At 42.9% G+C, this 24049-nt stretch overlaps 1 protein-coding gene across 1 annotated transcript in view; it reads right to left on the reverse strand.

The window, feature by feature from the left end:
- Positions 1–23636, reverse strand: part of LOC138654015 (transmembrane protease serine 11D-like) — a 62124-nt gene extending 38488 nt beyond the window's left edge. Inside the window, exons 1-2 of the mRNA XM_069743382.1 lie at positions 23424–23636; positions 5736–5863 (exon numbers count right to left, since the gene is read on the reverse strand). Of these exons, the coding sequence (XP_069599483.1) occupies positions 5736–5862 (127 nt within the window). The 5' untranslated portion in view covers position 5863; positions 23424–23636. The remainder of the gene's footprint in view (positions 1–5735; positions 5864–23423) is intronic.
- Positions 23637–24049: the final 413 nt, after the last annotated feature.

Below are 24049 nucleotides of genomic sequence, written 5' to 3' on the forward strand. Positions count from 1 at the left end.
ATGCAGCCCCCCTTATAGTTTAATGCAGCCCCCTCATAGAGTATGATGCAATCACCCCTCATAGAATATAAATATAATACAGCCCCCCATAGAATATAATGTAGCCCCAAATAGAATAGAATACAGCCCAGCTCCCCAGAAAATATAATGCAGCCCCATCAAAGAGTATGATGCAATCATCCCTCAAAATCAAATACAGCCCCCCATAGAATATAATATAGCCCACCTCCCCATAATATATAATGTAGCCCCCATAGAATATAATGCAGCCCCGCATAGAATATAATGCAGCCCCCATAGTATATAAGACAGCCTCCCCCATAGAATATAATACAGCCTCCCCCATAGAATATAATATACCCCCGCAATAGTATATAACACAGCCACATAGTATATAACACAGCCTCCCCCATAGAATATAATACACCCCCCATAGTGTATATCAAAGCCCGCATAGTATATAGCACAACCCGCATAGTATATAGCACAGCCTGCATAATATAGCACAGCCCACGTACTAGTATACAGCACAGCCCGCGTAGTAGTATACAGCACAGCCCATACAGTATACAGCACAGCCCACACAGTATACAGCACAGCCCACACATTAGTATATACAGCACAGCCCACACAGTAGTATATACAGCACAGCCCAGAGAGTAGTATATAGAGCACAGCCCACACAGTAGTATATACAGCACAGCCCACACAGTAGTATATACAGCACATCCCACACAGTAGTACATACAGCACAGCCCACACAGTAGTATATACAGCACAGCCCACACAGTAGTATATACAGCACAGCTCACAGAGTAGTATATACAGCACTGCCCACAGAGTAGTATATACAGCACTGCCCACAGAGTAGTATATACAGCATAGCCCACACAGTAGTATATAGAGCACAGCCCCCAGAGTAGTATATAGAGCCCTGCCCACACAGTATTATATACAGCACTGCCCACAGAGGAGTTTATACAGCACAGCCCACACAGTAGTATATACAGCACTGCCCACACAGTAGTATATACAGCACAGCCCACACAGTAGTATATAGAGCACTGCCCACACAGAAGTATATACAGCACTGCCCATACAGTAGTATATACAGCACAGCCCACACAGTAGTATATACAGCACTGCCCACACAACTGTAACTGAGGCAATGACAGACTAGCACAGCCCACATCTCGTCTCTCCTCCCCCCCCCCAGATAATGGCCCCCAGTCCAGTAAAAAAAAAAACACACTCCTCACCTCTCCTCTTGCCCGCGCTGCCCTGTCTTGGCGGCTGCAGTCTGCCCGGGACACAGCAGGTACGCGATGATATGACATCATCGCGCACCCGCAGTGTCAGAGGCAGAGCGGGGAATGATGGGAGAGGGAGCGTCAGCAGACGCTCTCTCCTCCATCATTGCATTGAACTGTACCGGCGTCACAGACACCGGTATAGTTGAATGCGGTGGCGGTACTGGCGGGGGGAGGGGGAAGAGTGCAGTGGCCCACTACTGGCACCGGCCCTTCTGGCATTTGCCAGAAGTGCCCGATGGCCAGTCCAGCCCTGGTGTGTAATGTAATCATAAAAAATAATTGTCTTGATTCAGTCATGGTATATTTTGTAAAGAAATACCAAATGGGTACCATTTCTTAAATTTAGATGAGAATGGTCCAGAAGTTCACAATGTTGCCCATATGGGGTGTAGCTGGAAGATTACTACAGCGGAAGCTAGATAGTTAAAGGGGATGTTCCCTTTCAATTAAGCTTTTACCATGGCTACAGTTATAGTGTTATAAAAAATACAAACCAATCTGTACTCATCTTCACTGGGTCCACTAGGGAGTCTCTGCCACTGCTCTTGGTGCCTGGCATTGGCGGATATCATTTCAACAGTGCATCATCCAATCGGTGAGCTCAGCAGCTCTACCAGTGAAGATGAAATGTCTCATTCAGAGCAATTGAGCTCACTGATTGGCTGCTGCACTATTGATATGAAATCAGCACCACAGTCAATGCCCCAGGCACTGGGAACAGTCTTGGAGACTCCCCGGTGGACCCAGAGAAGGTGAGTATAGCGTGGTTTGTTGTTTTATAAGAAGCTGCAGCCAGGGTAGAATCTTGATTGACAGAGAAGAACCCCTTTAAAGACAACATGTTACATGCCATAAATATGTAATTTTTTTCTACTTTTTGTAAATGCTGTTGTTTCCAATTCTTGTTTTGTTTATTTTATGTTCCTATGCCATCTCCATTCCTGAAATATGGCTTCCTCTTCCCTGTATATAAAACTAGTCGGCTAAAACACAGAGAAACACATAGAAGAGATGATGATCCCGCCCACATTGCTAAAAAGATTAGGTTTACATACAGTGAAGAGGGGCCACATCTCAGAAAAAGAGAACAAAAAATTAACAATGGCAGATTTAAGAGAATACCAAGTAAAAAAAAATACCATACATATTTATGGCAAGTGAGATGTCTTCTTTAACTCCATCTGCAGCTGTAGCCCAAATGAATACCTTAAGTTGCTTTCATACAAGCCATTTTGAAACATTTTTTGCAACCAATTTCAGGGGTGTATCATAAAGAAGTGCTGTGTAGAAAAATTAGTGATGGGCGAACCTGCAGATGTTCGGGTCTGGCTGGTTTGACCGGACTTTTTAAAAATGTTTGGTCCGGGTACCAGAAACCCATTCAAATGAATGAGGGCCCGAACATCTGTGTGACAGTGTGGGAAACAGCATCTATGACCTGCGGTAACATTACATGTTATCGCTGGTCACAATGTTGCTGTTCCCATACTGTAAAACAGATGACAGTGTGTGAGCCAGCCCAGCAAATGTGACTGGCAGTAAAAAAGGTTACTGCTGGTCAGGCATCGGCTGATGAGAGTACTACTGCTCTTGGTAATAGGACCAAAAGCAGGTGAAGCTGATGAGAGTAGTACTCTCATCAGCGGGCGCCTGGGCATTATAATAAAGATGTAAGTGTGATATAGTGCAGTCAGTGAGTGTGAATCTTACTGTACAATGTATTTACTGAATAAGTAAGAAAGGTAATTAAAAAAACGGTGTTGGGTTTCTCGTAATTTTCAGAACCAGCTGAGGGAAAATCAACGTTTGGGGGCTGATGTTAATATTCTGGAAACGGAACAGTATCCATAAAGGCTCCCAGACTATTAATATCAGCTCACAGCTAGTTGCTTAGCCTTTACTGGCACATGTGTGATTTATCTATAGTACATGTTTAATAAAGTTAGTTTTATTTCCAAAAATCGGCAACGGCATTTATCACAGTGTTTTTCACTTTCTGGTGTTTTGATTTTTTTTGTTACATTGTTTTCCAATCAGATTCATTTATTTTATATTTTGATAGATCAGACATTTCTGAACTCTGCGAGACCAAATATGCAAACTTTTTATTTATTCTAAATTGTTTTATTTTCAATAGAGCAAAAGGGAGGTGATTTGAACTTTTGTGTTTTATTATTTTTTCATATTTTTAAAAACTTTATTTTTTACGCTTCTATTTATTTGTTCGTTCCCTTAGGGACTTGAACTGCGATCAACCGATCGTTTGTGCTCTACATAGAAGTGCACCAGCAAAAATCACGTATGTCTGTATAGCAGAAATCACAATTTATTCACAGAAGGATTGTAAAGGCAGGCACGGGAGTCAGCAGCAGACTCCCGCTGTTATGACAACAAATTGGCACCCTGCGATTACTTCACAGGCTTCCTGTTGCTGCATGTTACATCCCACTGTCAGAGATTGACAGTGGGATTTAACGGGTTAATAGCCACGGGCGGAGCACCGCACTGCCACGGCTGTTAAAAGAACATGATGGCTGATTAAATCAGCTGTCAGGTGCCGGGAAAGACTTGTGTTTGGCGAGCCCACATCAACAGCAGGGGCACGACATATGATGGAAACGTACGTCATACGTTTTGAAGGGTTTAAACTGGCCACATCATGGAATAGTGTCTGCAAAGCTGAATAAAACGTCAGTATACTTTTTTTTTTAATTTTACTAACTCCATTGTCGAGTTATTATCTTGAAAAGTTTAGACTATCACTTTATAATATAATCGAGGTAGTGTTAGCAGACATTCTTTATTAAGGGAGTGTACTTTTTCACCTCCATGATATTGACCAATCATAAGCAAGAGGCATCATGCAGGAAGAAAAAAAGAAACCTCCCCCAGAGAAGTTCAGAACTAGCTTTCTCTTTGTACTATGCTGAGACAAATAATGACAAATAGCTCTAGTCTCCTCCCTAGGTCACACATATCTCACTGTTGGCATCTACTGTGACTACAAGTAGGGTGGCAGGGGGTAGGAGAGCAAGCTATGTGTTATTACAAACACCTCTCTGCCTTGATAGCTTGTAGTGATTTAGAGAAGTATGTGACAATCTGCAGCTCTCATCCTACTGTCAGATTTGCTCTCCTCTTCATCCCCCCACAATGTCGGTGTTAAGAGATGAGAGCTGCAGAGTATCACATACACCACTCTGGATCCGTCCAGCTATCAGAGTATTATTATTCTCCAATGCCTGGGATAGATTCAGAGAGGTGTTTGTAATGACACACAGCTTTGCTCTCATCCCTCCCCACACTTGTAATCAAAATAGGTGTAAGCAGTGAGACCTATGTGACCTCAGAAGGAGAACAGAGCTGTGTGTCATTACATGCCTTACCATATCACACAGAGAAAGCCGGTTCTAAATGTATCTATGGGCTTTGTCTTTTTACCTCTGCATGACGTCTCCTGCTTATGATTGGTCGATGTCATACAAGGGAAAAAATACATGCCCCCAGAAAAGAATCTCTGCTAACACCGCCTTGGCTATAGTGCAAAATAGAATCAAAACTTTACAAGCCAATATCTCTGCAGCGAAGATGAGACATACAAGCTACGTTTTTCTCGGTTCTGTAGACACAATTCATGATGTGGCCAGTTTAACATGATTAACTCTATAAGGAAAGAAAAATTGAGTTATTTATTAACAGCAGGTGGAACTGTGGAGATGGTGAATTATGTTAGTAGTCTTAATAGGGTACAATGGCTGCATGAGAGGGGAAAAAAGTTAGTGATTAACGAATGTTAATTAAATCATACACTCAAGAAGAGGATTCTTTACTGTTAGGGCAGTGAGAATCTGGAATTGTTTGCCTGAGGAGGTGGTGATGGCGAACTCAGTCGAGGGGTTCAAGAGAGGCCTGGATGTCATCCTGGAGCAGAACAATATTGTATCATACAATTATTAGGTTCTGTAGAAGGACGTAGATCTGGGGATTTATTATGATGGAATATAGGCTGAACTGGATGGACAAATATCTTTTTTCGGCCTTACTAACTATGTTACTATGTCTATATAAGAGGTGATATGTGAAATGGGAAAGATAGCGTACAGCCCTGGTCATTCCTTCTGCTATTGAGTTTGCGAGAACATATGCACCAAATGGTGGTATATAGACCCAGCGTTTATGGAATGGGTTCAGCGGGTAAAATAAGCACTAGACCATTATTTACTGAGTGGTAACACCATTTTGCAGTTTAATTTTCCCTTTTCGGTGAAGCCCCTCTCGTCTATGATCGTCTTTCACCTTGAAATGAAACCTTTGATTGCATGAATCAATAATTCTGCATTACTATTTTTTTACAGAAGGCTTTAGGATGCAAAAAAATAGCAACATTCAATTTATAAATGATCTTGTAATTTACTTTCTTACCAATGACCAGATCTATAACAATGGCAGCAACAATAGCTATAACGATAATGGTGATGGCTACGCTGATGACTGCTATTGTGATCTTGCGCTGCCGAGAAGACTTTGGTGGTTCACCTGATTCAGACATCCTAAAAAAAGATACAAAAAATGATGTTCAGTATCTACAAGTTCAGTGGTATCTTTTTGTGCTAAAATGTAGTCAACTTTCTAAAATGTTCTGTCGGTTTCTTGCCATTTATTTGTAATTGATCTCCAATTGCCGTAATTAGTTGATGGAATCTTTGAAAACTTTTTATTGTTTAATCTGTCCTGATTGTGTCCATTTTCACAAACCAATATCCACTGATTGAAAGAAGGGTTCCAGCAGTGGAACCTGGTATTATTCGTCCAGTGTATCGGACCGTTACACCTGGATCATTTTTCATAGTAACACAAACATTGCAATGAGCCAACAGCAAGCAGAGGCCATGAGAATAGTGAAACATGATTCATCTAGAATGAATAATCCTTTACTGTTTCAAAAATCCAGAAAATATATTTAATCGAAAAAATGAATATTTATGGATATAGTTTTAGCAATTACCAACTTCCAACTTTGAACTCACCTAAAATCTATTGCTGCCTATCTAACTAGTGATCTCTTTTTACTCCTATTGAAGTTGCCATAGAGGAAAGCTATGGGTTTCCAGCAACTGTTTATTCTGCTGCCTAATAAACCGGTGTCAGTAAGCCGGCAGAGAAAGGAAATGCCAGGTAAGCTGAAATACTGATGGGAGTGGTGTTGGAAATTGCTGAAGATATATGTTACTTTTCACAATGTGAATCATCACAGGTTGAGAGAGGACAGCGTTAGATCATGGAGACATAGCAGTGTTCAGTCCTACAGAGAGAACAATTCTGTATAGTGTTATGTGATACTTCTACATGTTATCATCGAGATAAACTACAAATCACCAAACTGTGACATTTACTTAGGGAGGTGACGGGCCAGTGCATTGGAACTACAAAATCACCTGGCAAACCTAAGAAAGGAGTTGTCTGGTCTTCTGATGCAGACTTCTGAATCCTTCAGTGTACGCATCTGACGCTAGCCTATCAGCATTCTTTGGTGTTGCCAATGAGAGAGGTCAGTCACATGACTGCAAGTATGTGATTTGCCTCCTTTCGGTCACATGCTAACTAGACTTGTCCAGCCTCAGTCAATTCACTTGTATTGAGCGAGGCCAGGAATATTTAATCAACATGTAACCACATGTACGCAAATCGCATACTTGAAGTTATCACACTGGTGTGGACCCACTGGGCCACGGGCCTGGCTTACCCTGGAGGAGCCTAACTAAGCGTCTACCTGGTCTTCACTACAGCCATTGATGGTGAGGTTAGGCTTGAGCTGCAAGTAGATGCCAGGTACCATTCAAGGGCAGTCCCGGTACTGCAGCAGCTTACACCAAGGGTAAGGAATGCAGGTACTGACTCAGAGTAGCAGCCAGGACAGGATCTGGATTACTGGCAGTATGGACACTGATGTTATTTAGATGGACCTGCTTCTGGAACTGGTGCAGGTTCTGACAGGATGAGTTCAAGGTCTGGTTAGTGAACAGTCTGTACGAGTTAGCAGGACGGATTCAGGAGCACGGGATAGACTCAGGTACAGGGTCACAGAATGAATTCAGGGTTAGAAACAGAGGAAAGATTCTGGTACAGTGTCGCAGGATGGGTAAAGAAACAGGCACCTAACAGCGAACTAGTGGGCTAATACAAATTATGCTAATTTTACTCAGTCATCTCCCTACAGTGGGGGGTGTCTTAAATACCTAATGTCTCCCACCTATAAGCTGGGGACATTTCTGGAATATGTGCGATGTCCCTTTAAAAAGCTGGAAGCCTGCATGTGCAAAGCACATTGAAAGGAGACCTGCGCAACATACACAAGCACTGGGACCTGAGGCAGAAGCCGGAGCAGGAGAAGCCGCAGAATGGCCGTGACAGTGAGTTTTTGGCATCCCTGCCAGGGGAAGAAAGGGAAAACATGCAGGGACGCCAGAATTACAGCAGTCACATGACCTCCAGCTCTCACTTGCAATACTGGAGAATCCTCTCAATGTGTGGTACACGTCTTGTACTGTAAGTTCCCATGCTTTTATGATGGCCCCCTTAGTAGTAGCCCCCTCGCTGTTAGAATGGCTCTCTTAGTAGTAGCCCCCATGATGTTATGATGGCCCCTTTAGTAGTAGCACCCACGCTGTTATGATGGCCCCCCTAGTAGTAGCCAGTATGCTGTTATGATGGCTCCTTTAGTAGTAGCCTTGTGCCATTAAGATGACACCCTTAGTAGCAGCCACCGTGCTGTTATGATGGCCCTCTTAGTAGAAGCCCCCACACTGTTATGATGGCCCCCTTAAGAGTAACCCCACGCTGGCTGTTATAATAGCCTCCCCAATGTTATGGTGGCCCCTTAGTAGTAGTCCCCACTCTGCAAAGATAGCCCCCACGCTGTTATGATGGCCCCCTTAATAGTAGTTCCCACGCTTTTATGATGGCCCCCACAGTAGTATCCCCCAAGCTGTTATGATGGCATCTTAGTAGTAGCCCCCGCGATGTTATGATGGCTCCTCAGTAGTAGCCCCCATGTTGTAAGGATAGCCCCCATAGTAGTAGCCCCGTGCTGTTATAATGGCCCCCTTAGTAGCAGCCACCACACTGTTTTGATGGCTTTTTTAATAGCAGTCCTCATGCTGTTATGATGACCCCCTTAGTATTAGCCCCACTCTGCTATGATGGCAGCCTTAATAGTAGCCCCCAAGCTGTTATGATGGCCCCCTTAGTATTAGCCCCCAAACTGTTATGGCTCCCTTAATAGTAGCTGGCCTCCAGTAGGAGTCCAGTAGACAGTGGCAGGTCCCAGGCAGTCTGATGCAGTGACATCATTGCGCTAGGACTCTAACGTCCAGTGCGTGGCGCGTTGCTCCATCCTGGACCTACTATTCTGTAGGTCTCAGGCCTAATGTGATTTGCAGCTTACAGAACGAAGAGTGGCGGTGCAGGGAGACCATCCATCACAACAGCATGGCTGCTCAGAAGAAGAGTTTGAGTGATGATCTGGCTGCCTGTAGTCTGGACCTTTCACCAACAGAAACATTAAACATCTGGAACTTTATGAAACAGAAAATCCTAAAAAGACGACTTGGAATGTTGAGCCTTTAGAACCCTACACCATACAAGAATGGATGATGATGCATGATGATGATGATAATACATTATATTCACAAGTCTGAACCTAGTGTTAGTGAGACTATAACCACATTTTACTACTCATGCTACAATATGTGCCAATATGACTTTTCCATCTACAGTTTGGACATAATGGAATCCCAGAAAAATAATACACAATATATACCTGTTATTCTATTATGCAAACTGGACACCTCTGACAGTGCTCATCTCTAGGGTTTTTGAAGAATGGGCATTGGATTGAAATCCAACAAGACTGATTCTAGTTGCCCACACTTGTAGATGCAGGCAAGTTAGGCCATCCTGACAAGAATTGGGGCATGTCCAGATTAATGTTTTTTTGTGTGTTTTTTTAGCGTGTTTTGTGAAATTAAATTATCCATATTGCATTCAATGTACTGTTACTGACATAATATGGGTTTGTACATCGGTGCTTGCCCATCTCTCTAATTTATCATTTACTTTTCTGTATGTTTATGCATTAAGCTGTGTGGCCATGATGAGTAATACTAGCATTCTTGTACAGTACAAGCGCAGTGGATCGAATTGATAGAAATCCCATGCCATCTGTGCTTCTTTTTAACTCTGCGTAAAATCACCGAGAGTTTTCGTGCTGCAGCATGTTAATTTCTCTTGCGGGAATGCTCAGTCTATTGTGTGCAATTTCCCAATAGACTTGCATTAGATGTGGTAAATTCATAGTTAAAAAAACCAGTTTTTAGCCTGGTTTAACCTAATAAATATTTTAAAAAAATTACGTGGGATCCCCCCCTATTTTTTGATAACCAGCCAAGGTAAAGCAGACAGCTAAAGACTTATATTATCAGGCTGGGAAAGTCCATGGTAATTGGACCCTTCCCAGCCTAAAAATACAAGCCCACAGCTGCCCCAGAATTGGTGTGTCACATAAGACTATGTACACTATGGAGGGGCATCGTGGGAACATTTTGGGTAATAAATTGGTGAAAGAGAGACAGTATTTTTTCTGTTTTTCAGGTATTGCTTTCTGGACTACCTCAGATTTGTTGGATTACTGTGGACCTGCATGGGAATTTTTTCTTCAATAAATTGGTGAGCGAGGGAAAATGTGGGGGAGTCTTTATTCAAATAAAGTATTTTTTTTGTCTGTGTGTTTTTATTTTTAATTCCTTGTTAGTAATTGGGGTGTCTGATAGAATTTTGACAAATCACAATGGTCATCAATCCCATTTACCATTACCCCAATTGCTGCCACACCCGGACAGTCAGGAAGAGCAGGGCAAAGCACCAGAACTGACGTATCTAATGTGATGCGCAAATTGTGAGGTAACTGTGGGCCTGTATTTTTAGACTGGGAATGGCCCAATATCCATGGACCTTCCCAACTTGATAATATAAGCCCACAGCTGTCTGCTTTACATTGAAGCGTTGACACGCGAAACAGCCGTCGTCCACCCACTCTTGCTCCGCATGCCTCTGTACCCTGCACATCACAGTTAATGTCCTGTAACCTTCACATGGAATAAAGGACTTTATCTACGAAAGCAATGGTGAGTGCAGCATACTTTTTATAACACCATAATATAAGCCCACTGCTGTCTTCTTTACCTTGGCTCTTTATTAATACACTAGATTGTGGCCCGATTCTAACGCATCGGGTATTCTAGAATATGCATGTCCCCGTAGTATATGGACAATGATGATTCCGGAATTCGTGGCAGACTGTGTCCGTCGCTGATTGATCGAGGCAACCTTTATGACATCATCGTCGCCATGGCAACCATTATGACATCATCGTCGCTGTGCCCGTTGCTGATTGGTCGAGGCCTGGCGGCCTCGACCAATCAGAGACGCGGGATTTCTACGTCGATACTGTGCCCGTCGCTGATTGGTCGAGGCCTGGTGGCATCGACCAATCAGAGATGCGGGATGTCTACGTCTTTTATGACATCATCGTCGCTGTGCCCGTCGCTGATTGGTCGAGGCCTGGCGGCATCGACCAATCAGGGACGTGGGATTTCCAGGACAGACAGACAGAAAGACAGACAGACAGACAGACAGACGGAAAAACCCTTAGACAATTATATATATATATAGATATGGGGCAATCCACGTCATTTTTTAAATTTCTTTATTAGCATTAGGCTGGTTTCACATTTGCAGATGGAGGTGCTGCGGTGGGCTGCGTACGTCCTCCATTAAGCTCCGCCCACCGCTGCACCTCCTCTGGTCAGCTCTGCCTACGTCGGAATGTGACGTGCGTACCCTATTTTTACCATTAGCTACGCAGGCAATGCCAATGTATGCGGATGCCTCCGCATGCGTCGTTTTGACGGTGCGGTGACCGCACCAAACTGCAAATCGTTGCATTCGTCTCAGATCGCTGCACCGTCAAAACGACGCATGCAGAGGCATCCGCATACATCAGCATTGCCTGCATACCTAATGGTAACGATAGGGTATGCACACCGCATGCCAACATAGGCGGAGCTGACCGGAGAAGGTGCGGCGGTAGGCGAAGCTTCATGGAGGACGTAAGCAGCCCTCCGCAGCACCTCCATCTGCAAATGTGAAACCAGCCTAATACATGTACAGTAAACTATACACACACGGCACTAATTACACATCTCACTGATATCTTTCTATCTATGTATATCTTTGCACATCAAATCTAACATTTCAAAGAGAGACAAAAATGCATAAAAAATGGCAAGTGAGCTAAGGTGCGTTTGTGCGGACATTCACCTGCATGAAATCCTGAACAAACACTGATAATGGGACCGTGCCCTTAATTAAATTGTTCCATTTATATTTAGCATGTTGTTTTACAAGAAATGGAAGACAATGTGTAGTTCTACTTCGTTTTCCCATGCAGCGATCACAGAAAACATTGAAGTAATCACAGTTCCTCAATAAGCCACTGCAATATGAGACATTTAGGACAGACAGTTTAAATTAATCTAACAATCCATATATATATATTTCATACTAACATGTCTGGTTTACCACACTTGGATAGTCTTCTTCTGGATCACATGTCCTGAAGACATTACCAATGTCTGGTTTCCCACATTTGGGTATTCTTGAGGTCCACATGTTCATATGACTTTACTAATATTCTTGGTTTACCACATTTGGGTATACTTATGGATCACATGTCCTGATGACATTACTAATATAAAGAGATGGAAATGCTGCCCATGTTCCCTCTTGAAGAATATGTGTTTTGTTGATGTGTAATGTGAACTGTGAAATGTGTTATGGTGTTCATATTTTAATCAACTAATTGTTGGGACTTTCCCAGAATGGCAGGGTCTAAGCTGAAGGGACAAGAGACAGTTCCTGTCAGAATGATAGAAAGCGCAGAGTGGAGTGCAGAGAGAAAAGACCTAAGTTGTGGTGTGAGCAGTGCCACATTTCTTGGGTGTCCCTAGTAGTAAGAAGAGACCAGGAGAAAGCGTTAGCTTGATCCGGAGCAGAAATGAGGAAGACTGAGAGACAGAGTGATTTACCAGAGATGGATCCTAGGAGGGAATGCCTAGCAGTATGGCCCAGAGTTTATTACTCCTAAAGATAACGGGAGAGTGACCTAGGCAGGAGTTCCAGAGCACTAGTAGAATAGAAGGTAAGTAATAGCCATGCTACTGTACATAACCCTCTTCAATTTAATGTTCACTAAAAGGTTTTATTTAAAATTGATGATCTCCCTTATTGAACTGTAAAACAACTGGTCCTAGCCAACCAGCAACATTGGTTAAATGCGGCCTGCAAGGGCGTAGCGCCCCCACAGCACAAGTTCACACATCCAGCCAGGACCCCCACCTTTATGTAATGTTCTGGAGTGTAAGAGACGAGAACCTTATCTACGGCTACCGTCCTGCACCTCATTACACTTGAAAAAATAAAGACAGAAACATGATTAAATACCCTGCAGAAAATAAATAAAACCACAGAAAAGAGGAAAAAATCCTCCAATATTCAGGAAAAAAAAACAAAAAACAGGCAGAGATGCTTACCTGTCTAAATGGGCCTGAATACAATTGCACTACCAGGGTGCAGTGGGCCCAAGCAAAATGGCAACTGCACAGGTGCAATACCAAATGAAACAGCCAGCCTTCAATCAGGGATTGGCCGTGTGGTACACCAATGCAAAAACATATACTCTGTATGTGGCAATGTTCACACAAGTTCACACCTCCAGCCAGGACCCCCACCTTCATGTAACGTTCTGGAGTGTAAAGGTACCGTCACACTAAGCGACGCTGCAGCGATACCGACAACGATCCGGATCGCTGCAGTGTCGCTGTTTGGTCGCTGGAGAGCTGTCACACAGACAGCTCTCCAGCGACCAACGATCCCGAGGTCCCCGGTAACCAGGGTAAACATCGGGTAACTAAGCGCAGGGCCGCGCTTAATAACCCGATGTTTACCCTGGTTACCATCGTTAAAGTAAAAAAAACAAATGCTACATACTTACCTACCGCTGTCTGTCCCCGGCGCTTTGCTTCTCTGGTCTGGCTGTGAGCGCCGGGCAGCCGGAAAGCACAGCGGTGACATCACCGCTCTGCTTTCCGGCCGCTGTGCTCACAGTCAGAGCAGAGAAGCACAGCGCCGGGGACAGACAGCGGTAGGTAAGTATGTAGCGTTTGTTTTTTTTACTTTAACGATGGTAACCAGGGTAAACATCGGGTTACTAAGCGCGGCCCTGCGCTTAGTAACCCGATGTTTACCCTGGTTACCAGCGAAGACATCGCTGAATCGGTGTCACACACACCGATTCAGCGATGTCTGCGGGGAGTCCAGAGACGAAACAAAGTTCTGGACTTTCTTCCCCGACCAGCGACAGCACAGCAGGGGCCTGATCGCTGCTGCCTGTCACACTGGATGATATTGCTAGCGAGGACGCTGCAACGTCACGGATCGCTAGCGATATCGTCTAGTGTGACGGTACCTTAAGAGACGAGAACCTTATCTACGGCTATCATCCTGCACCTCATTACTCATGAAAAAACAAAGACAGAAACATGATTAAATACCCTGCAATAAATAAATAAATAGCATAGTGCATGAAATTAACATACGATACTTAGTTAAAGTGTTTTTTGATTAAAAAAAAATGCGAATGCGAAAGCCATCCCACCTCGTCACAGTGACCGTAGTTGGGACAGTCCTAACACTAATATTAAAAACCTTTCTATTTGTCAAGTGACATGCATGTAGATAAGGACTGAGAAGGACTGAGCCCAACTACTGGACACACAGCCTAGGGAGACCACATTAATAATGCCCAGCTCCAAAAGAAAGGAAGGCCACACCTTTATATGCACATGTCGCAGACTGTTATGTTTGCTAATGACAGGTGTTATGAAGGCAATCCAGAAACACAGTGTGCTTAGCGATCAGAGCGCACACAGTGATCTGACAAATACCCAAAAATACAAGAACGAGCTCTGAGACGTGGAAACTCTGTAGACTGCACACCTGATCCTATCCTAAACACAACTAAAAGCGGCTGTGGATTGCGCCTAACAACTACCTAGGCAACTCGGCACAGCCTAAGAAACTAGCTAGCCTGAAGATAGAAAAATAGGCCTGACTTGCCCCAGAGAAATTCCCCAAAGGAAAAGGCAGCCCCCCACATATAATGACTGTGAGTAAGATGAAAAGACAAAACGTAGGGATGAAATAGATTCAGCAAAGTGGGGCCCGATATTCTAGGACAGAGCGAGGACAGTAAAGCGAACTTTGCAGTCTACAAAAAACCCTAAAGCAAAACCACGCAAAGGGGGCAAAAAAAACCCACCGTGCCGAACTAACGGCACGGCGGTACACCCTTTGCGTCTCAGAGCTTCCAGCAAAACAAAAGACAAGCTGGACAGAAAAAAAGCAACAAAAAAGCAAAAAGCACTTAGCTATACAGAGCAGCAGGTCACAGGAACAATCAGGAGAAGCTCAGATCCAACACTGAAACATTGACAAGGAGCAAGGATAGCAGCATCAGGCGGAGTTAAGTAATGAAGCAGTTAACGAGCTCACCAGAACACCTGAGGGAGGAAGCTCAGAAGCTGCAATACCACTTGTGACCACAGGAGTGAATTCAGCCACAGAATTCACAACAGCAGACAGACGGAAATAAAACCCAATGGTATGGATTGGGACATAAACTAGTGTGCATGCAGCATGTAAGCGCACGTTCACACCAGCCACTAAACAGAAAAAACATACTGATTAAATACTGAGCAGGAAGGCTTTCACATTTTTTAATAAAAAAACCATGTTAACTATATATATTATTTTCATGCACTATACTATTTATTTATTTATTTATTTATTTATTTACTGCAGAGTAGTGTTGAGCGATACCGTCCGATACTTGAAAGTATCGGTATCGGATAGTATCGGCCGATACCCGAAAAATATCGGATATCGCCGATACCGATATCCGATACCAATACAAGTCAATGGGACATCAAGTATCGGAAGGTATTCTCATGGTTCCCAGGGTCTGAAGGAGAGGAAACTCTCCTTCAGGCCCTGGGATCCATAGGGAGGTGTAAAATAAAGAATAAAAATAAAAAATATTGATATGTTTACCTCTCCGGCGGCCCCTGAACTCAGCGCGGGTAACCGGCAGGCTTCTTTGTTCAAAATCAGCGCTTTTAGGACCTGAGAAACACGTCCCGGCTTCTGATTGGTCGCGGGCCGCCCATGTGACCGCCATGCGACCAATCACAAGCCGCGACGTCACCGCAAGCTATTAGCGCGCTCATTTTTAAAAATGAGCGCGTTAATGGCTTTCAAAGACGTAGCGGGTTGTGATTGGTCGCGGCCGCGACCAATCACAAGCCGCGACGTCACCGCAAGCTATTGACGCGCTCATTTTTAAAAATGAGCGCGTTAATGGCTTTGAAAGACATAGCGGCTTGTGATTGGTCGCGTGGCCGCGACCAATCACAAGCCGCGACGTCACCGCAAGCTATTAGCGCGCTCATTTTTGAAAAATGAGCGCGTTAATGACTTTCAAAGACGTAGCGGCTTGTGATTGGTCGCGGCCGCGACCAATCACAAGCCGCTATGTCTTTCAAAGCCATTAACGCGCTCATTTTTAAAAATGAGCGCGTTAATAGCTTGCGGTGACGTCGCGGCTTGTGATTGGTCGCGTGGCCGCGACCAATCACAAGCCGCAACGTCTTTGAAAGTCATTAACGCGCTCATTTTTCAAAAATGAGCGCGCTAATAGCTTACGGTGACGTCGCGGCTTGTGATTGGTCGCGTGGCGGTCACATGGGCGGCCCGCGACCAATCAGAAGCCGGGACGTGTTTCTCAGGTCCTAAAAGCGCTGATTTTGAACAACGAAGCCTGCCGGTTACCCGCGGACTCACCAGGGGCCGCCGGAGAGGTAAATATATCAATATTTTTTATTTTAATTCTTTATTTTACACATCTCTATGTATCCGATACCGATACCCGATACCACAAAAGTATCGGATCTCGGTATCGGAATTCCGATACCGCAAGTATCGGCCGATACCCGATACTTGCGGTATCGGAATGCTCAACACTACTGCAGAGTATTTAACCCCTTAGTGACAGAGCCAATTTGGTACTTAATGACCGAGCCAATTTTTACAATTCTGACCACTGTCCCTTTATCTACTATATAATTGCCTAAGGGTCACTTCCATCTTTCTGTCTGTACTTCTGTCTGTCTTTCTGTCACGGATATTCATTGGTCGCGGCCTCTGTCTGTCATGGAAATCCAAGTCGCTGATTGGTCGTGGCAAAACAGCCACGACCAATCAGCGATGGGCACAGTCCAGAAGAAAATGGCCGCTCCTTACTCCCCGCAGTCAGTGCCCGGCGCCCGCATACTCCCCTCCAGTCACCGCTCACAGGGTTAATGCCGGCGGTAACGGACCGTGTTATGCCGTGGGTAATGCACTCCATAAACGCTGCTATTAACCCTGTGTGTCCCCAACTTTTTACTATTGATGCTGCCTATGCGGCATCAATAGTAAAAAAATGTAATGTTGCAAATAATAAAAAAAACAAAAAGCCTGCTATTCTCACCCTCCGTAGTACGCCGAGCCGCTTGCGCCGACCGCCATCTTCCGTTCCCGGCGATGCATTGCGAAATTACCCAGAAGACTTAGTGGTCTTAGCTGGGCAATTTATCCTGAGTACGCTGATAGCCGATATGTGGGGGAGACCACTGTTTGGGCGCATGGCAGAGCTCCGAAGGGAAGGAGAGCCGTTTTGGAATGCAGACTTTGTTAGAATGGTCTGCAGGCGTTATGTTGCGTCTGATGTACCTAAACAGTAGTTACAGTAGGCGTTATGTTGGTACATAGTTGGTACAGTAGGTACAGTAGGCGTTATGTTGCGTTTGCAGAGCCCCTGATGTACCTAAACAGTAGAAACCCCAACAAGTGACCACATTTTGGAAACTAGACCCCCCAAGGACCTTATCTAGATGTGCGGTGAGCACTTTGAACGCCCAAGTGCTTCACAGAAGTTTAAAATGCAGAGTCGTGAAAATAAAAAATCTTTTTTTTTCCACAAAAATGATTTTTTAGCCCCCAATTTTTTTTATTTTTGCAAGGGTAACAGGAGAAACTGGACCCCAAAAGTTGTTCTCCAACTAGTACTTAGCACGCTGATGCCCCATATTTGGGGGTAAACCCCTGTTTGGGCGCACGGGAGAGCTCAAAAGGGAGGGAGCACCATTTGACTTTTTGAGCGCAAAATTGGCTGTCTCATTTGGAGACCCCCTGATGTACCTAAACAGTTGAAACCCCCAATTCTAACTCCAACCCTAACCTACAGGTATATACTATATACGGGAGGAGATGACATACAGGTATATGCTATATATAGACGATGACATGCAGGTATATACAGGAGGAGATGACACACAGATATATACTATATACAGGGGAGATGACACATGTATATACTATATACAGGAGGAGATGACATACAGGTATATACTATATACAATGCCTACAAGTAGTATTCAACCCCCTGCAGATTTAGCAGGTTTAATAAGATGCAAATAAGTTAGAGCCTTCAAACTTCAAACAAGAGCAGGATTTATTAACAGATGCATAAATCTTACAAACCAAAAAGTTTTGTTGCTCAGTTAAATTTTTATAAATTTTAAACATAAAAGTGTGGGTCAATTATTATTCAACCCCTAGGTTTAATATTTTGTGGAATAACCTTTGTTTTGCAATTACAGCTAATAATCATCTTTTATAAGACCTGATCAGGCCGGCACAGGTCTCTGGAGTTATCTTGGCCCACTCCTCCATGCAGATCTTCTGCAAGTTATCTAAGTTCTTTGGGTGTCTCATGTGGACTTTAATCTTGAGCTCCTTCCACAAGTTTTCAATTGGGTTAAGGTCAGGAGACTGACTAGGCCACTGCAACACCTTGATTTTTTGCCTCTTGAACCAGGCTTTGGTTTTCTTGGCTGTGTGCTTTGGGTCGTTGTCTTGTTGGAAGATGAAATGACGACCCATCTTAAGATCCTTGATGGAGGAGCGGAGGTTCTTGGCCAAAATCTCCAGGTAGGCCGTGCTATCCATCTTCCCATGGATGCGGACCAGATGGCCAGGCCCCTTGGCTGAGAAACAGCCCCACAGCATGATGCTGCCACCACCATGCTTGACTGTAGGGATGGTATTCTTGGGGTCGTATGCAGTGCCATCCAGTCTCCAAACGTCACGTAGTTGGCACCAAAGATCTCGATCTTGGTCTCATCAGACCAGAGAACCTTGAACCAGTCAGTCTCAGAGTCCTCCAAGTGATCATTGACATGACGAGCCTTGACATGACGCTTTGAAAGTAAAGGTACCTTACGGGCTCGTCTGGAATGGAGACCATTGCGGTGGAGTACGTTACTTATGGTATTGACTGAAACCAATGTCCCCACTGCCATGAGATCTTCCCGGAGCTCCTTCCTTGTTGTCCTTGGGTTAGCCTTGACTCTTCGGACAAGCCTGGCCTCGGCACGGGAGGAAACTTTCAAAGGCTGTCCAGGCCGTGGAAGGCTAACTGTAGTTCCATAAGCCTTCCACTTCCGGATGATGCTCCCAACAGTGGAGACAGGTAGGCCCAACTCCTTGGAAAGGGTTTTGTACCCCTTGCCAGCCTTGTGACCCTCCACGATCTTGTCTCTGATGGCCTTGGAATGCTCCTTTGTCTTTCCCATGTTGACCATGTATGAGTGCTGTTCACAAGTTTGGGGAGGGTCTTAAATAGTCAGAAAAGGCTGGAAAAAGAGATAATTAATCCAAACATGTGAAGCTCATTGTTCTTTGTGCCTGAACTACTTCTTAATACTTTAGGGGAACCAAACAGAATTCTGGTGGGTTGAGGGGTTGAATAATAAATTACCCTCTGAAAAGACTTCACAATTTAAAAAAAAATAAATAAACAAAGAAATAACATTCTTTTTTGCTGCAGTGCATTTCACACTTCCAGGCTGATCTACAGTCCAAATGTCACAATGCCAAGTTAATTCCAAATGTGTAAACCTGCTAAATCTGCAGGGGGTTGAATACTACTTGTAGGCACTGTATAGAAGGAGATGACATTCAGGTATATACTATATATAGGGGAGATGACACACAGCAGGTATATACTATATACAGGGGAGATGACATACAGGTATATACTATATACAGGAGATGACATACAGATGTATACTATATATAAGGGAGATGACAAACATGTATATACTGAGGTGATGAGGTGAAAATGAGAGGTGTGACGTGAAAATGAAAAGGTATGAGTGCAAAATGAGAGGAGTGAGGAAAAATAGTGGAGTGATCAGAAAATGACAGATGTGAGGTTGAAATGACAAGTGTTAGGGGGGAATGAGAAGAGTGAGTGAGAAAACGAGAGGTGTGAGGGAGAAAATGAGAGATGTGAGGGGGAAAATGAAAGATGTGATTGGGAAAATGAGAGGCGTGATGGGAAAATAAGAGAAGTGAGGTGCTATAACTAACCACAGATATTTACTATGCCCAGGCAACGCCGGGCTCTTCAGCTAGTTTAGGTATATTTGTGGAACACATGTCCTGATTACCACATGCTCATATAACATTACTAACATTCTTGGTTTACCACATTTCAGTATTCTTGAGTACCACGTGTCCTAATGACATTATTAAAATGTCTGGTTTACCACATTTTGGTATACTTGTGGATCACATGTTCTGTTAACATTATTAATAATCAGAACATGAATATGTGATTGTTATTTATTATCCTGTGAACAATGCACTATGTGTAGTAGGATAATCAGACCAGGATTTGTAGTTTTCCAGTTAGCGGTGTGACATGCTTCAAATATGACATACAGCTCTGGCAAAAATTAAGAGACCACCACATTAAAACCCTGTCATGGGCAGCCCAATCTCCACACCTGAACCCCATTGAAAACCTCTGGAATGTAATCAAGAGAATGATGGATAGTCACAAGCTATCAAACAAAGAACTGCTTACATTTTTGCACCAGGAGCAGTGTGAAAGACTGGTGGAAAGCATGCCAAGACGCATGAAATCTGTGATTAAAAATCATGGTTATTCCACAGAATATTGATTTCTGAACTCTTGATGAGTTAAAACATTAGTATTGTTGTTTCTAAATGATTATGAACTTGTTTTCTTTGCATTATTTGAGGTCTGAAAGCACTGTATTTTTTTTATTTTTTATTTTGACCATTTCTCCTTTTCAGAAAAAACAAAACAAAATTTATTGCTTGGAAATTCGGAGACATGTTATCAGAAGTTTTATAGGATAAAAGAACAACTTACATTTTACTCAAAAATATACCTATAAAGAGAAAAATCAGACAAACTGAACATTTTGCAGTGGTCTCTTAATTTTTGCCAGAGCTGTAAATATTAGTGGACCATATACTGATGACATTACTAACATAATAACATGTCTGATTTATCACATTTGGGTATCCTTGTGGACCTCATGTCCTGGTGACATTACTAACATGGCTGGTTTACTACATTTGGGTATAATCTGAGTAGGATTTGTAGTTTTCTTATTTAGTGGAGTGACATGTTTCAAACATGACATACTATTATACCTGTGGACCACATATACTGATGACAATAATAACATACTGACATGTCTGGTTTATCACATTTGGTTATACTAATGAAGCACATGTCCTTATTACATTAATAACATTGAGACCATGAATATGTGACTGTTATTCAGTATTCTGTGATCAGCCCTATGTGTAGTAGAATTATCAGAGCAGGATTTGTGGTTTTCTCATTTAGGGTAGGAGCAGACGATCAGTAAACGCTGCGTACTTGTGCAGCGTTCAACCCGCAGCCTCCAGATGTTACAGCATAGTGGATGGGATTTCAAGAAATCTCATGCCCACTTTGCGTCCAGAAACGCCAGCGGCTCATCCGCGGAGATGGACATGCAGCATGTCTCTCCAGACCGCAGCATGTCTATTTCTCTTGCGGAGATGTGAGCCTCCGCAAGATAAATTTCACCTGAACATTGTATTGTACGCACTGATTCCATACGTTTCAATGAACACATGCGGATTCACCTGTGTTCAATAGCTGGCAGCGCTTTAGATGCAGCGGACATGTGCTGCGTCCAAAGCGGCACATGAATGTCTGCACATACTCTTAGCGGTGTGACATGTTTCCAACAAGGCATTTCTCTCTGTAGTATACAAACACTGCATTTAATGTGACTAGATTTGTCTAGTCTTCCTTGCCTGTTCATATCAAACTGTAATTGCAGGGGCTGAAGGCTATCAGATATGTGTGACATTTTATGGTCAGAATGATTTTATATGTGATCTTGAAAAAGACAAAGATATCCTCTGGTATTCAGAGAATTGAAACTTTCACTTTGCAGTTAGGATTAGAAGTCAATCATTAGTGTATTAAATGCATCATTATGCATCATTTATTGCAGTGATTATTGACCTGCTTTGTCAACCTCCCAGGATGATTTAAAAGAGATCTATTAGTTTAATGTGCTGCTCTATGTGGGACAGAATAGAACAACTGCAATACTGTGGTATTATAGTTGTAGAACAAAATGGAACAAGCAGTGTATACAGTTTTACTGCATTCATTTAAAAATGAACCTATATGAAATGCTCTAAATTAACTTAAAGTGCTTTTGCCCTAATATGAATACTGTTAACTTTGTACTTTAAAATTATAAAGGGGTTGACCTGCCATAACAACTTATCACCTATTGATATTGATGCTGATTGCTGGGGATTAACTGCTGGGATCCCTTCTGATCTTGTGAATGAGACCCTAATGTCCCCCATTTCAATTAAACAAAGTTAATAATTAAAAAAAAAAATCAATTTTTTTTGGCCCAATAGGGAACTTGAATTGATGATTGCTTGATCATTGCATAATATTTTTGGAGTACTCAGTATTCCCAAGTATTGTTGTCCTTTATGCAGTTGTTTGGTTATTATTTCATGGGAAACAAAAAAAAAAGAGATGTGAAGCTTTCAACTACAGTATTTCTCTGTAGGTGACACTGATTTTGGCTTACAGATATTGATCGGTCCCAAAAAAGTATGACGGATCTAAGGTCCTTTATTAGGCCTCTGTTGTGGTACAACTTAAGCCTCTAGTCCTTGACTCGATGAAGGTGCCAATTTGATGTCGAAATGTGTAGCTTGAATAAAAGAACATTGACTTCCATTCTGGACGTCCATTATCAGCAGCACTCCTATCCTACATTTTCTGCTTTATTGTTGTGTCTATCGCGGGGCACCAATGAATTTACAGAGAAAGTCCCTTTTCTCTAATAAGCTCTTTAGATGCCTCAGTCAATATTGGTTTCTCCGATCCAAGCCATAGTTGTAGTTCGGCTGTCAATCACCGCTGGGCACCCATTGTTGATCATCTTCTGTTCCCATGCAATATCCATGATGAAGAATTCCATGACATATATGGAGTATTAAAAGATTACCACAACCACTTGTTATGTCAAAGAAGGGTCTGCAGCTCAGGACTTTCATTTTGGATCTAAAACAAAGCATTTTCTGCTCATACAAACCCCATCTATAACATGATTGGTCCTTCATTTGAATGAACAGCATGTGATGCTATTGGAAAATGTATTATCTTAAAGAGATTCCCCAGTGAATTGTTCAGTGTAGCATAATTACAAAGGAACTAGGATCTATACTAAAAATAAGTACCCTTTATAATTGTATACAGTGACAACTAGGTACACAACATAGGGAAACATCAGACAACACGGGAAAACTACATTATCTATTCTGAAAAGTCATTCAATACCTTTAAGCAAGTTGTCATAAGGCTGATGTGTACATCCCCATACAGAAAAATAAAATCCATACAGACCTTAGTGCCAGTGTTGCTTAAAATGTTCTGCCTTTCTATTGAGTTGGTATATAATCCTTCAGAATCAATAGAATATTTACCTGAGACTAGTACGTCCTTCTCCGCTTCTTCCTTGTATCGTCTCTGTGATGATTATGCCGCTATGAGTGTTTCTCCGGTGTAAGAAAGTTCTTTAACTGTCCTTACTGAGCCAAAGGGTTGAACAATCCTTAAACAAGCGAACAAAAACGTGCTTAGCCTCAAACTTGTCAGACTGGTCCTGGTCTACAGGTGACTTTGATAATATAAGATTGTGCGCTAGACAGAAGGTGCTATTGGATTAATAACAAGTAAGTTATACCTGCTTCCTCAATTAAATTGGTTGCAACAGAAGAAACTAGTTGGAAGGGTGTGTTAGGACACATGGTAATGAGATGTGTGTAGCCAAAGGCTTGGCAAATTATTAACATTTCCACCTACTGTTCATCAAGTGTTATTATCCTGACGGATGAATACTTTCAGAGCTGACCAAGCTTTTCATATGTTAAGCACCACATTTGCTGTGGAGGCATTTTAAAGCAGCTGTCCATGGTGAACCCAAGGTTTCCAGCTGGATCGAGGGTGTCCTAGTGCTGAGACCCCCAACAATCAACTGAAACATGTGAGGTATTCTAGCATGAAATCAATAGGCTGTCCCTTTAATGCACAAATGTCATGGGTTCTCCTA

The sequence above is a fragment of the Ranitomeya imitator genome, chromosome 1 (assembly GCF_032444005.1).
Source record: "Ranitomeya imitator isolate aRanImi1 chromosome 1, aRanImi1.pri, whole genome shotgun sequence".
NCBI classification, from domain to species: domain Eukaryota; kingdom Metazoa; phylum Chordata; class Amphibia; order Anura; family Dendrobatidae; genus Ranitomeya; species Ranitomeya imitator.